The 16,745-nt window shown below is 36.9% G+C and overlaps 1 protein-coding gene across 1 annotated transcript in view; it reads left to right on the forward strand.

The window, feature by feature from the left end:
* PKD2L2 (polycystin 2 like 2, transient receptor potential cation channel) overlaps positions 1-16,745 on the forward strand; it is a 39,536-nt gene that overhangs the window by 7,760 nt on the left and 15,031 nt on the right. The window contains exons 6-8 of the mRNA XM_068535943.1: positions 8,529-8,757; positions 10,081-10,251; positions 10,556-10,737. Coding sequence (XP_068392044.1) covers positions 8,529-8,757; positions 10,081-10,251; positions 10,556-10,737 — 582 coding nt within the window. The remainder of the gene's footprint in view (positions 1-8,528; positions 8,758-10,080; positions 10,252-10,555; positions 10,738-16,745) is intronic.

The raw sequence follows: 16,745 nt of genomic DNA on the forward strand, positions 1-16,745 counted from the left end.
ATCTGCCTGGGGATGGAATTGGCTTCTTCTAAGGGATCTGAGAATGGGTGAATGCCTGATACAATTAGGGTTCTGTTAGAAAGGAGGAATGGGATAATGAACGCTAGACAGGCAAACAATAGTGTCCACTAAGTCTCAGTGAGCCACTTTTTTCTTATGAGTCTTACATTTTTACTCTGGAATATGGAATTGGCATTTACTCTGATAGGGGAATTTTTCCCCTGTGCAACAGTGATGGTGAAACATAATCATGGCCTTTAAAATTTGTAAAAATGAAAACAAATGAATTACCATCAGCAGCTAATGGACATTTTACCTTTTATGTTAAAGTATTTTCTTTCAGGGAATCAGCTTCTTACCAACATTATTCACCCTTTCCGATAGTCCTGGTAGGGATAAAGTGAAGAATACAAATCACTTCTATGTCCTAAATAAGAGTAGAAACAGTGGGGTAATTGGCTTAAAGTCATATGAAGAACTCCTTGTAATACTAGATTAAGTCCATATTTTCTGTCTCTAGGTTTTGTGCTTATTCTATGTTACCTTTAATTTTTTTTCATATTTATTTATTTATTTGGCTCTGCTGGGTCTTAGTTGTGGCATGCAGACTCCTTAGTTGCAGCATGCATGTGGGATCTAGTTCCGCCACCAGGGATCGAACCCAGGCCCCCTGCATTGGGAGCGCAGAGTCTTACCCACTGGACCACCAGCGAAGTCCCATCTATGTTACCTTTTAAAATGTTATTTCTTAGAAACTTCAGCAGATTTTGAGACTTTTAACTGGTAGTATATCTAATCAGTAGTTGTATGGGAGCATACTGCTTACACTAAGACCTTATCCACTTATTTTCCCTTTGTACACATATCTGGCAAACTAAACTGAATACTCATCATTTTTTGCTTTTTGTTTACTAGTCTACACTTCAGATCAAAATACTGAGTTTCTTTCACTTCACTCACTTACCCAACATTGCACACATACTATATGCAAGGTGAAAAAACAAATTCCTGTTTTCTATTTGTTAACTGGTTGTTTTGTTCTTGGTTTTGGTGGTTTTTTGCTTTTTGGGCCGCACCTTATTCCAGTACCAATAAGATTTGCTAATATCTTTACGTAGGAATAATTACATCATGGCATTGTGATAGAGATGCTGGTTCCTTAAATTACTGTCAATTCTTAATTATCTGCAGTTCTGGAGAACACTAGAAATACAGTGAACCGCCTCAAAATCTTTTTATATTTAGTATTGGAATTAATTTTTATATTTCTATTTGCATATAGATCTTTGTATCCAACATCCAGTGCCTAAAGTTAAACAGAAAACATTTGCTTTAGTAAAATATGTTATCTTGACATTTAGAAGCAAGAAGTATCTCTGATAAGCTAAAGGGGGAGAGTGTATTTCCCTCCTCTGAAATAATAAAAAATTATGTATTTTGGGGGGGAGTCCTGACTAATAACAGTAACTAACTGTATAGCATGTTCTTGAACATCATCTTGTTCTCCTGTAGGGATAAATTAGTATCCCAGTTATGAATGAGCAATCAAAACACAGAGTAAAATGAATGTCTAGCTAAAAATCTCATCTTTCTTTCTCATTTACATTGGTCTTTGACCACTGGGAATTTTCAGAGTACCAAAAAAAAGTGGAGCATTAAAAAAGAAGTAATGGAGGAAGTGACATCACGCCAAGGGCACCGGCTCCCAGAGGCGCAGGCAGGAGTTGGGGGGCTAGGGCTCTTTGGCACCTAGGTTGAAACTAGTTTTGTGTGTCTGAGTTCTCAGCTGGGAGACTTGAAGACTGGGTCTGTGATCATCTGAAGGCTCATCCACTCACAAGTTGAGTGGTTGATACTGATGGATGCTGAGGAACTCCATGTGATATTTTCACATGGACTAGTTTGCACTTCCGAAGAGCATGGTAGATGGATTTCAAAGGGTGAAGACTAGAAGTAGATTTGCAATATTTTCCTTTGGCAGAACAGAATTCCATTAGAGCAACTTTCATTGTTAGAGAGAGGAGAGAGAGAGAAGCCTCGTTTGTTGACGTCACTTGGTTCACGAAGCCTTCACCTAGAAGTGAAGCTGCTGAACAAACCTTGAGAAGAATCATCTCCTGCTTCAATCTGCTGCTGAATAGGAACTAATCAGAGAGAGAGAGGCAGAAGACGGAGAGGAGGGCGTCCAAGGCTTTCCCGATCACAAATCTCACCTCCACTCCAACCCCCTTTATACTTTTCTTGCAAAAATAATAATAGAAATAAGGAGGTGGTGGGGTTTCCAAAAACAAAAATCGTAACCTTCAACCATCTGGGGAAGGCAAAAATCCCATCCACCACAACTCTCAGTTCGAAAGTAAAGTTGTACCGCACACAATCAGGATGTTACTTAAGAGTGCTCTTAAAAGAACATATGGTGTGTGGCTGACAGGGTCATGGTGCTCCAGCCAGGTGTCAGGCCTGTGCCTCTGAGGTGGAAGAGCCGAGTTCAGGACATTGGTCCACCAGAGACCTCCTGGCTCCGTGTAATCTCAAACGGCAAAAGCCCTCCCAGAGATCTCCATCTCAATGCTAAGACCCAGCTCCACTCAACAACCAGCAAGCTATAGTGCTGGACACCCTATGCCAAACAACTAGCAAGACAGGAACACAACCCCACCCATTAACAAAGAGGCTGCCTAAAATATAATAAGGTCACAGACACCCCAAAACACACCACCAGACACGGTCCTGCCCACTAGAAAGACAAGATCTAGCCTCATCCACCAGAACACAGGCACCAGTCCCCTCCACCAGGAAGCCTACACAACCCACTGAAACAACCTTAACCACTAGGGACAGACACCAAAAACAACGGGAACTACGAACTTGCATCCTGCGAAAAGGAGACCCCAAACACAGTAAGTTAAGCAAAATGAGAAGACAGAGAAACACACAGCAGATGAAGGAGCAAGGCAAAAACCCACCAGACCTAACAAATGAAGAATAGCAGTCTACCTGAAAAAGAATTCAGAGTGATGATAGTAAAGATGATCCAAAATCTTGGAAATAGAATGGAGAACATACAAGAAACGTTTAACAAGGACCTAGAAGAACTAACGAGCAAATAAACAATGATGAACAACACAATAACTGAAATTAAAAATTCTCCAGAAGGAATGAATAGCAGAATGAGGCAGAACGGATAAGTGACCTGGAAGATAAAATAGTGGAAATAACTACCGCAGAGCAGAATAAAGAAAAAAGAATGAAAAGAACTGAGGACAGTCTCAAAGACCTCTGGGACAACATTAAATGCGTCAACATTCAAATTATAGGGGTCCCAGAAGAAGAAGAGAAAAAGAAAGGAACTGAGAAAATATTTGAAGAGATTATAGTTGAAAACTTCCCTAATATGGGAAAGGAAATAGTCAATCAGGTCCAGGAAGCAGAGAGAGTCCCATACAGGATAAATCCAAGGAGAAACATGCCAAGACACATACTAATCAAAACATCAAAAATTAAATACAAAGAAAAAATATTAAAAGCAGCAAGGGAAAAGTAACATACAAGGGAATCCCCATAAGGTTAACAGCTGATCTTTCAGCAGAAACTCTGCAAGCCAGAAGGGAGTGGCAGGACATATTTAAAGTGATGAAAGGGAAAAACCTACAACCAAGATTACTCTACCCAGCAAGGATCTCATTCAGATTCAACAAAGAAATTAAAACCTTTACAGACAAGCAAAAACTAAGAGAATTCAGCATCACCAAACCAGCTTTACAACAAATGCTAAAGGAATTTCTCTAGGCAAGAAACACAAGAGAAGGAAAAGACCTACAATAACAAAACAAAACAATTAAGAAAATGGTAATAGGAACATACATATCAATAACTACCTTAAATGTAAATGGATTAAATGCTCCAACCAAAAGATATAGACTGGCTGAATGGATACAAAAACAAGACCCATATATATGCTGTCTACAAGAGACCCACATCAGACCTAGAGACACATACAGACTGAAGGTGAGGGGATGGAAAAAGATATTCCATGCGAATGGAAATCCAAAAAAAGCTGAAGTAGCAATTCTCATATCAGACAAAATAGACTTTAAAATAAAGACTATGGGCTTCCCTGGTGGCACAGTGGTTGAGAATCTGCCTGCCAATGCAGGGGACACGGGTTCGAGCCCTGGTCTGGGAAGATCCCACATGCCGCGGAGCAACTGGGCCTGTGAGCCACAACTACTGAGCCTGAGCGTCTGGAGCCTCTGCTCTGCAACAAGAGAGGCCGCGATAGTGAGAGGCCCGCGCACCGCGATGAAGAGTGGCCCCCACTCGCCGCAACTGGAGAAAGCCCTCACACAGAAACGAAGACCCAACACAGCCAAAAATAAACATAATAAATAAATAATTTTTAAAAAATTTAAAAAAATAAATAAATAAAATAAAATAAAGACTATTACAAGAGACAAAGAAGGACACTACATAATGATCAAGGGATCAAGCCAAGAAGAAGATATAACAATTGTAAATCTTTATGCACCCAACATAAGAGCATGTCAATACATAACGCAAATGCTAACAGCCATAAAAGGGGAAATTAACAGTAACACAATCATAGTAGGGGACTTTAACACCCCACTTTCACCTATGGACAGACCATCCAAAATGAAAATAAATAAGGAAATACAAGCTTTGAATGATACATTAAACAAGACAGACTTAATTGATATTTATAGGACATTCCATCCAAAAACAACAGGATACATTTTCTTCTCAAGGGATCATGGGACATTCTCCAGGATAGATCATACCTTGGGGCACAAATCAACCCTTGGTAAATTTAAGAAAATTGAAATCGTATCAAGTATCTTTTCTGACCACAATGCTATGAGACTAGATATCAATTACAGGAAAAAAATCTGTAAAAAATACAAACACATGGAGGATAAACAATACACTATTTAATAACCAAGAGATCACTGAAGAAATCAAAGAGGAAATAAAAAAATAAAAAGAAACAAATGACAATGAAAACACGACGACCCAAAACCTATGGGATGCAGCAAAAGCAGTTCTAAGAGGGAAGTTTATAACAATACAACCCTACCTCAAGAAACAAGAAACATCTCAAAGAAACAACCTAACCTTACACCTAAAGCAATTAGAGAAAGAACAACAACAACAACAAAAAACCCCAAAGTTAGCAGAGGAAAGAAATCATAAAGATCAGATCAGAAATAAATGAAAAAGAAATGAAGGGAACAATAGCAAAGATCAATAAAACTAAAAACTGGTTCTTTGAGAAGATAAACAAAATTGATAAACCATTAGCCAGACTCATCAAGAAAAAAAGGGAGAAGACTCAAATCAATAGAATTAGAAATGAAATAGGAGAAGTAACAACTGACACTGCAGAAATACAAAGGCTCATGAGAGATTACTACAGCAACTATATGCCAATAAAATGGACAACCTGGAAGAAAAGGACAAATTCTTAGAAAAGCACAACCTCTGAGACTGAACCAGGAAGAAATAGAAAACATGCACAGACCAATCACAAGCACTGAAAATCAGACTGTGATTAAAAATCTTCCAACAAACAAAAGCCCAGGACCAGATTGATTCACAGGCGAATTCTATCAAACACTTAGAGAAGAGCTAACACCTATCTTTCTCACACTCTTCCAAAATACAGCAGAGAGAGGAGCACTCCCAAACTCATTCTACAAGGCCACTATCACCCTAATACCAAAACCAGACAAAGATGTCACAAAGAAAGAAAACTACAAGCCAATATCACTGATGAACATAGATGCAAAAATCCTCAACAAAATAATAGCAAACAGAATCCAACAGCATATTAAAGGATCATACACCATGATCAAGTGTGGTTTATCCCAGGAATGCAAGGATTCTTCAATATATGCAAATCAATCAATGTGATAAACCATATTAACAAATTGAAGGAGAAAAACCATATGATCATCTCAATAAATGCAGAAAAAGCTTTCAACAAAATCAACACCCCTTTATGATAAAAACTGTCCAGAAAGTAGGCATAGAGGGAACTTACCTCAACATAATAAAGGCCATATATGACAAACCCACAGCCAACATCGTTCTCAATGGTGAAAAACTGAAACCATTTCCTCTAAGATCAGGAACCAGACAAGGATGTCCACTCTCACCACTATTATTCAACATAGCTTTGGAAGTTTTAGCCATAGCAATCAGAGAAGAAAAAGAAATAAAAGGAATCCAAAACAGAAAAGAAGAAATAAAGCTGTCACTGTTTGCAGATGACATGATACTACACATAGAGAATCCTAAAGATGCTACCAGAAAACTACTAGAGCTAATCAACGAATTTCGCAAAGTAGCAGGATACAAAATTAATGCACAGAAATATCTTGCATTCCTATACACTAATGATGAAAAATCTGAAAGAGAAATTAAGGCAACACTCCCATTTACCATTGCAACAAAAAGAATAAAGTACCTAGGAATAAACCTACCTAAGGAGACAAAAGACCTGTATGCAGAAAACTATAAGACACTGATGAAAGAAATTAAAGATGATACAAATAGATGGAGAGATATACCATGTTCTTGGATTGGAAGAATCAACACTGTGAAAATGACTATACTACCCAAAGTAATCTACAGACTCAATGCAATCCCTATCAAACTACCAATGGCATTTTCACAGAACTAGAACAAAAAATTTCACAATTTGTATGGAAACACAAAAGACCCTGAATAGCCAAAGCAATCTTGAGAAAGAAAAACGGAGCTGGAGGAATCAGGCTCCTGGACTTCAGACTATACTACAAAGCTACAGTAATCAAGACAGTATGGTACTGGCACAAAAACAGAAATATAGATCAATGCAACTGGATAGAAAGCCCAGAAATAAACCCACACACATATGGTCACCTTATTTTGATAAAGGAGCAAAGAATATACAATGGAGAAAAGACAGCCTCTTCAATATTGGTGCTGGCAAAACTGGACAGCTACATGTAAAAGAATGAAATTAGAACACTCCTTAACACCATACACAAAAATAAACTCAAAATGGATTCGAGACCTAAATGTAAGGCCAGACACTGTAAAACTCTTAGAGGAAAACATAGGCAGAACACTCTATGACATAAATCACAGCATGATCCTTTTTGACCCACCTGTTAGAAGGAAATAAGAACAAAAATAAATAAATGGGACCTAATGAAGCTTAAAACCTTTTGCACAGCAAAGGAAAACATAAACAAGATGAAAAGAGAACCCTCAGAATGGGAGAAAATATTTGCAAATGAAGCAACTGACAAAGGATTAATCTCCAAAATTTACAAGCAGTTCATGCAGCTCGATATCAAAAAAACAAAAACCCAATCCAAAAATGGGCAGAAGACCTAAATAGACATTTCTCCAAAGAAGATACACAGATTGCCAACAAACACATGAAAGGATACTCAACATCACTAATCATTAGAGAAACGCAAATCAAAACTACAATGAGGTATCACCTCACACCAGTCAGAATGGCCATCATCAAAAATCTACAAACAATAAATGCTGGAGAGGGTGTGGAGAAAGGGGAACCCTCTTGCACTGTTGATGGGAATGTAAATTGATACAGCCACTATGGAGAACAGTATGGAAATTCCTTAAAAAACTAAAAATAGAACTACCATATGACCCAGCAATTCCACTACTGGGCATATACCCTGAGAAAACCATAATTCAAAAAGAGTCATGTACCACAATGTTCATTGCAGCTCTATTTAAAATAGCCAGGACATGGAAGCAACCTAACTGTCCATTGACAGACAAATGGATAAAGAAGATGTGGCACATATATACAATGGAATATTACTCAGCCATAAAAAGAAACGAAATTGAATTATTCAATTCAATTGAGGTAGATGGACCTAGAGTCTGTCATACAGAGTGAAGTAAGTCAGAAAGAGAAAAACAAATACCATATGCTGACACATATATATGGAATCTAAAAAAAAAAAAAAAAAATTGTTCTGAAGAACCTAGGGGCAGGACAGGAATGGACGCAGACGTAGAGAATGGACTTGAGGACATGGGGAGGGGGAAGGGTAAGCTGGGACGAAGTGAGAGACTGCCATGGACATATATACACTACCAAATGTAAACTAGATAGCTAGTGGGAAGCAGCCGCATAGCACAGGGAGGTCAGCTCGGTGCTTTGTGACCACCTAGAGGGGTGGGATAGGGAGGGTGGGAGGGAGACGCAAGAGGAAGGGGGATATGGGGAAATATGTATATGTATAGCTGATTCACTTTTTTATACAGCAGAAACTAACACAACATTGTAAAGCAATTACACTCCAATAAAGATGTTAAAAAAAAAAAAAGTAATGAATTGAGCCCATAACCCTGAGAAAACATATTTTGTACAAAATAACTGATTAAAGTACACAACATCACTGACTAGAAATTTCAATCGCGTTAGGTACTGAAATATAAATCCTTGAAATGCAGTGACTTTCACAAACCTCATTTTACAGATTGGTGGCAGAATTCCCTGCAACTGGAGGAATACTTACTTCATGGCAGTTTTACTCTGTGAAGCTCCTTAGATATGTTAGCTACTATGATTATTTTATTGCTTCCTGTGAAGTCACATTTTGTATTTTTCTTATTGTCTTCACAACACAAGAAGTCCAAAAAATAAAAGAATTTAAATCTGCCTATTTCAAAAGTAGTTGGAACTGGCTAGAATTACTACTTTTGGTGGTAAGTGTATATTCACAGATATGGTTGAAGGGAATCACATCTGAACCCACCAATGAGAGAGGTGTAAAAAGCACCTCCCTCATCCGGGACTTATTTTAAAAGCTGTAAGTATCAGTCATAAAATGAACTGTCATAGTACATACTAATGGTGTGCCTCCAAAAGGGAGAAATCTTTTTTCTTCTCTCTGATTTGGTCCTTGGCAGGACTAGCATAAACCTAGAGGAATAAGTGACTCCATACGTATTATGATTTAGTGGGCACAGGAGGTCTCCCTACTCCCACTCAAAAAAATGTATTCCTCTCAGGGCCTCGTGTTGAAAATAATGATTCTTTAGGGCAAGGTCCTTTAAAATGTACTCTTGTATGTTGCCTAAATCTGCTTTCCTCTTTACACTGAATTTTTAAAGAATAGGCAAAAGACAAGCCTAGGCAGAATACTGAAGGGGGGATAAGGTTTGAGCAGCCAGAGCGTAGCTTGTAGTCACAGAGGATGCCACCAGGATTGGGGAAATGATCCTTGAAGAAACTCCGAAGACTGCCAGTTCTTATCACTGGAAAATACTAAAATAAACATAGAGGGGTGGGTAGGGCAGAACAAATCGTAAGAGCTTGGTTTTAGGAACAATGAACAAATATTCTGGCTTATACAACCTGATCTTTCACTCTTATTGGCCCTTAGTTATAGCCAATCCAGTATATATATATATTTGTTTCTCAAAACCAAATTGAAAGTTTCTCAGAAAGTATGCCATCTACCTCTCCGGTAACCACAATAATGCTTAACATAGGGCATAGCATTAAATGTTTAACTGAGTATTTTAGGGAAGAGAAATCAAAGGAAAATTTTCATGACAGAAAACTCTGATATCTAAGATTATCTGTTCTAAAATTCTCTTCTAAAAGAGCTGTTAAAAAGCTCTAAAGGGGTTTATTTTTTGTGGAGCTGTAAAAAATTTTTTCTTGTAGTGTTACATAGTGAAAAATATTAAACTCTTAGGTATCATGTAGTTATATGGAGCAGAAACTTTTACAGTCTAGTCAGAATTATATAATCATTTTATTCATTTGTGTTTTATGACTCAAAGAAACAAAAAGTCATATAGATTAGGATAGCCAGGCAGCCAGTATTTTGCTACTTTTATGATAATTATGCTACCTTAAACTTCTATAAATTGAGGCTTACTTTCATTTATGTAAAAGCCTGTCTTATCTCTCCCTACCTTTTTGTTGAACTTTTGATGAACTTTTTCATGTGTTTATTCATAGGCTGCAGGAGATTTAGAGGTAATCTCTAATTTAACCCTTCTCATTTTCCCATTTAGTTGTGTTTTGTGGCCGTTTTCTTCAACACATACTGTAATATACAAATTTTTCTCTTGCTTGGACAACTGTTAAAAAGTACTGAAAAATATTCAGACTTCTATTTTCTTGCATACTGGCACATTTATTACAACAATATAATTGCCATAACCATCTTCTTTGCATGGATAAAGGTATTTATATTTTATCAGATATAACAGATAAGATATATTTTATTATATTAGATAATAAAATGGGAACTTAAACTACAAAGTTATGAAACAACAAAAGGATATTCTTAACTATACAGTAATTTTTTTTATACAGTAATTTTTAAAGTAGTTTGGATTTGTAATGATTGCCAGCGAATCCTCAAACACCCCGACTGTCATGAAGTATCTCTTTTAATTTCAAGCAGATTTCTTCTGAAATTAATTTACTCTAAGTCATTATAATCTTTAATATTCTCCTATTTCAATTACCTTTGTTCTTTTTCAGATATTCAAATTCATAAGCTTTAATAAGACAATGTCTCAGCTGTCATCAACCTTGTCCCGCTGTATCAAAGACATAGTAGGATTTGCCATCATGTTTTTTATAATATTCTTTGCTTACGCTCAGTTAGGATTTCTTGTTTTTGGATCACAAGTTGACGACTTTTCCACTTTTCAAAATTCCATGTAAGCTCTTAGCATAAATGTAATTATATTTTCCAGTTTATAACAAAAAAAATCATGAAAAGGCCTATAAATAGTAACATAAGCTTTAATAAATTAAAAAATGGTTTGATATTTTCACTGATGGCTAAATATCTGTCACACTCAAAGTACAGTTAGGCATTGAAAGATCCAAATGGATGGTGTTATCCACTTTTCAAGTGTTACCAGGTCAAGCTAGAAAAATATTTTTTTACTTTTCAATAGAAGTGAAAATTTTACCTAAGATAAAAGAAATTGACTCCATGTCTCTGTAGTATTTATTCTCTGGGCAAAAGAAATCTTAAGTGTTTGCTTTAGAGGGCTCTATCTTTATAATCCTTTTATTGATATTGACCTGATTATCCTTTGCTGATCTGGCAAAGCTGAATTTTAAAAATAGCTTTATACACATAAAACAATCAACAGATAACTAACTTATAGAACTGATTAGGTAGAATCCCTAGAAAAATATTAATTGTCTTTAAAAGTGAATATTTTAATAAATTTACTTTCATTTTTGAGTAGGTAAAACAAGTTCTGTCTGTGTAAAAAAATTATGAGAGTCTAAAATATCAGTTCTCAAAATGTGTTCTGTGCAATCTAGACCAAAGACTGTCTGGGGGAAATGGCTTCATTTTGCATCACTCTTGGAAATTCGTAGTGCATGGTGACATATGGCTCTGAGAAAAACTGCAATAACTTTCCCTTTAGTTAAGAATTCCTCAAACTTGTCCATGGCCCTTTTACTCAATTTGGGGTAAATTCTGGTCTGAAAAATTTCTTAGGTTGCCCTCTTTTCATCATCCACATGTAAATATTGTATTATCTAAGTACCAATTGCATGAAATTTAATAATATTTTTCTGAAATAACCCTTTACTAAATTAGTAGTGGAAAGAGGGGACTAGCAACCAAGAGGATATGATTCTACTTTCTAATTCTGCCACTAGCTATTTAACTTTTCTAGACCTTAATTTCTTTATCTGTAAATGAAGGGGCTGGACTAAATCACTCCCAAAGGTCCTTTCCAACTTCAAATGACCTATAATTTGAGAACTCTAATTAGCTTATCCAGAGTGAATAATGTTTGCAGTTCCAACAACTTCTTGGTCCTTTCCTAGGATCTTAATTCAAGTGTTAATAATAAAACTAAGTAGTATTGGACATTAAATATAAATGTAGTAATTTACAGAACCTTGGAAATTTGTCTTACCTTGGATAATGGGAGGAAAGAAAGTATAAGGCACAAAGTAAACAGATAGAAAATTTTGAAATGGATTAATGAGGGGACTTCTGCTTTTGGTAATGATGTGCTAGGTTATTCAAATCAACCTCTTCACAATTTAAAAAGCTGGATGAAATATAGGAAACATTTAAGAACTAACAAAAAAGTGAGTGGCCAAAATCGGAAAGCAAGAACCCAGAAAAGTAAACCCAGCATCCAAAGCTACTTCTGCCCTGAAGGCTTTTTTTTTTAAACTGATAAAGATTTTAAATTGTGTTATAACATAACATAAAATTTACCATCTTAACCATGTCTTTTTTTTTTTAACCATTTCTAACTGTAGAGTGAAGTACATTCATATTGTTCAATCATCACCATCATTCATCTCCAGAAATCTTTTTATCTTGCAAAACTGAAACTCTATACTCATTAAACAGGAACTCTCCATTTCCCTCCCTACCCCTGCCCCTGGCAACCGTCATTCTACTTTTTGTCTCTCTGATTTTGATTACTCAAGGTACCTGGTGGAATCATACAGTATTTGTCCTTTTGTGACTGATTTATTCAACTAAGCATAATGTCTTCAAGATTCAACAATGTTGTAGGATATGTCAGAATTTCCTTTTTGAAGCTGAATAATATTCCATTGTATGTATATACCACATTTTGTTTATCCATTAATCTGTTAATGACACTTGGGTTGCTTCCACGTTTTAGCTATTATGAATAATGCTATGAGAACATGGTGTACAAATATCTCTTTGAGATCCTACTTTGAATTCTTATATACCCAGAAGTATATACCCAGAAGTAGAATTGCTGGATCATATGGTAATTGTATTTTGAATTTTTGAGGAACTGCTATACTGTTTTCCACAATGGCTATTCCATTTTACCTTTCCACTAACAGTGCGTGTTTCAATTTCTCCACGTCCGTGTCAAAAATTGTTATTTTCTGTTGTTTTTTTTTTTGTTTTTTTTTTGATAGTAGCCATCCTAATGGATGTTAGGTGATATCTCATTGTGTTTTTGATTTGCATTTCCCTACTGATTAGCAATCTTGAGCATCTTTTCATGTGGTTATGCATATGTTGGTTCACTTGATGGTATCCCACAGGTCCCTTAGGCTCTGTTCACTTTTCTTTAAACTTTTTTCTTTCTGTTCCTCAGACTAAATAATTTCAATTGCCCTATCTTCAAGGTCACTGATTTTTTTTCTTCTGCCTATTCAAATCTACCTTTGAATCTCTCTAATGAATTTTCATTTCAGTTATTGTACTTTGCAGCTCTAGAATTTTTTTGGTTTCTTTTTAGGTTTTCTATCTTTTTATTGATATTTCCATTTTGTTCATACATAGTTTTCTTGACTTACTCCATGTCTTCTTTTAGTTCTTTGAGGATCAGCCTGAGGTGTAAACTTAAGGTCTTCTCAGGTCTTTTCTGAGCCTGTGCCATTCCTTGGGCATTCATGGTGACTGTCTAATTTCCTCCATATACGCAGTTTTTTTTTTTAATGTCCTAGTCTTTTTTTTTTTGGCTGTGTTGGTTCTTTGTTGCTGCACGTGGGCATTCTCTAGTTGCGGTGAGCAGGGGCTACTCTTCCTTGTGGTGCATAGGCTTCTCATTTTGGTGGCTTCTCTTGTTGTGGAGCACAGGCTCTAGGCATGTGGGCTCCAGTAGTTGTGGCTTGCAGGCTCTAGAGTGCAGGCTCAGTAGTTGTGGCACACGGGCTAAGTTGCTCCACGGCATGTGGGATCTTCCTGGACCAGGGCACAAACCCATGTCCCCTGCATTGGCAGGCGGATTCTTAACCACTATGCCACCAGGGAAGCCCCATGAATGTCCTAGTCTTTAATATCTGGCTCCCAAAGGGGAAAAAGAGAAAAATGAAGAAGGAGGGAAGGGCATTGGGCCTCTCAATCCCAACGACATTGCTTCAGCCGGAGAGGGAGGGGCTTGCAACAATGCAGGGAGATGCCTGCCTCTGTGATCAGAAGCAGCAATCAGCAATCAGAACACAGACCCTAATGTTTGGACAACACGGTCCTTCTTGTCCACCCTGGCTCCCACAAGCTGTGTGCAAGCTGCTCTAGAAATACATGCAGGGCTACCTGCCATGGGCTGGGGGGTAGGAGATGGGTAGCTGCTGCCAAACTAAAAGTTTAAATTGACCCAAATTGCCCAATCCTTTCCTGGAAGTTGTAAGCCTTCAACAGACTCCAGAGTTTCAAGACAGTTTCATCAGAGAGATTGTGCCACTGTGATTGTTGTCTAGGTGGTGAGACAGATTCCTAGTGCTTCTTACTCCATCTTCCCCAAAACCTCCACCATGAAGGCATTTTTGTTAATCCAGAAGAAATAGTTGAGAAATTGTGTTTCTAGTTACCTCTCAAGGAGGAGACAGAAGACAAACCCAAGGCCTGTGTGTGTGTGCTGGGGAGTGGGGTTGGGGGAGAGGAGGAGTGTCTGATAATCTCTCCACACTAAAGCAGGGAGCCTGAAGTGCTACAGCCTCAAGTTAAAAGTAAATCCCTCAGAGTGACTTGACTTGAAGTCTGGGTTTAATCACCTAGGTATCCAGGGAACCTCATGTCTTGAATTTGGATTAAGATGGTCCCAGGCTGGAATGCCCATATGCACCTGCAGACACACACACAAAAATACCTCTCTGGAGAAAGATATTTCATCCTAAGCCCTTCAAGTATAATTTACTGCTCATGGTCAAAGATAACTTGGTACATAAGGAGGAAAAATTCATAAGCAAAAACCAGCAGATACAACAGACAACAGAAACAGACTCAAAGACTTCAAATATTGGAATAATCAATAAATACTTACTATATTTAGAGAAATAAAACACAAGTCAGAAAATATCTTTAGAGAACAGGATAGTGTAAAAAGTGACATATTTGAAAAAGTATCAAATAGAATTCTAGAACTGAACATTAAAGCAACTGAGATTAAAAGCTCAGTTGACAGGTTTGATAGCAAATGAGACATAGATGAAAAGAGAATGAGTAAAATGAAAAATAGGTGAGAAAAAATTTAAAAGTGGCATAGAGAGGCAAAATGTTCAGAAAATGACATAAAGGGTAGAATGAGAAGGCCTAATATATGTTTAACCTGAATTACAGAAGACGACAGACAGTGGAATAGAGGCAATATTTGGAGAAGGCTTAGGAATACCTACCACCCAGTCATGCCTGCAAGTGAGAGACTGGGAAGTCAGATTAACCATAAATGGTACATTATTATGAAACAGTCTGTAAGCTATTTTAATTCAACAAGAGAGAACTGTAGAAAGTTAACAGGGGTATCAAGAAGTTAAAAAAACAGTGTTTTCATTCAATATAACCTGTATCCTGAAGAGTCATGGTGTTCCTTTTAGCTTGGGGAGGGGGAGGGGAAAGGGATAAACTAAGCACCAATTGGCTTAATTTGCTTAATTAAGAGGAGAAAAGTGACAATTACATTGCATTTGTAAGTCTCCAGTTCCTATGTGATTATGACCACTCAGTAATTGCTTAGGTTTTTGTTATTCACACTATTTACAGAGCAGAGGTATGTGGACACTTTCTGGAAAGGAGAAATGCTGACTTTAACTTATCTTACATAAACACAACTTAAGGATAAAAAAATTAAGTTAAAAACACTAAAACAGAACCTCATATTCTCCTATGCCAGAGAGGAAAAAAAAATTTTTTTGATTTGCTGAGAAACCTTGGTCTCCTAATTCAGCATTTCTCCTTCTATCTTGTGTAGAAGAGCATTAGAATCCAGTATTAGAAGCTGGATAAATACTGTATGTGTGATTTAGTCAGGTCTCAGGTACTGAGGATGAAATTCCAGAAAACTCTGAGTCCTAGGACTCCAAATAGCTAATTTCTTTGAATACATTTTCTTCCTTCATTGTACATAGTCCTATGCTCCCTTCATGTGATTGGCAAAAGCAACAAGGAACAAGAAACATTCCGCCCTTTGACTGACCAATCATGCAAAGTGTCTACATACTATTAAAAACTCCTTCCCAGGTCTCCCCTTAAAATAAAGAACTCATATATATATCATATATATATATTATATATATAATTTATAACATATCTATGGTGTGTATGGCAATACCATTGCAAATTAATGATGAGAAAACAAAATAAGACTTCAGGTTATGAAATCCTAATTCTACCTCTGCTACTACTATGCTCATTCAAAGCCTTAATTTCTTAATTTTTCCATCTTTAAAGTTAATAAAATGAAGATTTATAGTATTTTCAATGCTATTTCACTTCAAAGCCAAGCTTTTATACTTATTGGAGAAAATAAAATAAACCTTGGGGATCACATTTGAGGATCACTACCAGCACTTGTTTGAGACTTAGCAAGTGACAAATTGTTGCCATCCTTACTTCAGTAAAAGAGATGCAAAAATTAAGCATACCATTGATATTAGAAATTGTAGGGCTCTTGGGTCTATGTACAAGTTGAAAATCATTTATTGGAAAAGGTCAAAGTATTCTAAGTTTTATAAGGGCACAGGAATGGCTAAGGAGGCCACTGTCAAGACAAGCTGGTAAGCAGGCATCTCAAGGTTCAAATCTTGGAGGTGAACATTGGGTTCACATTGGTTGAATAAATTGAAGCCCATCATTTCCTGAACTATCTGTTCAGCTATTAAGTCTTGCCTTTCTTTAGGGGAATATTCTACATCCAGTTTTATAGAACTCTGTGCTAACAAAACTAAAGCCAGAGAACATATGCCATATGCAGCT

Source organism: Eschrichtius robustus, chromosome 2 (genome assembly GCF_028021215.1).
Source record: "Eschrichtius robustus isolate mEscRob2 chromosome 2, mEscRob2.pri, whole genome shotgun sequence".
In the NCBI taxonomy this organism is placed as follows: Eukaryota; Metazoa; Chordata; class Mammalia; order Artiodactyla; family Eschrichtiidae; genus Eschrichtius; species Eschrichtius robustus.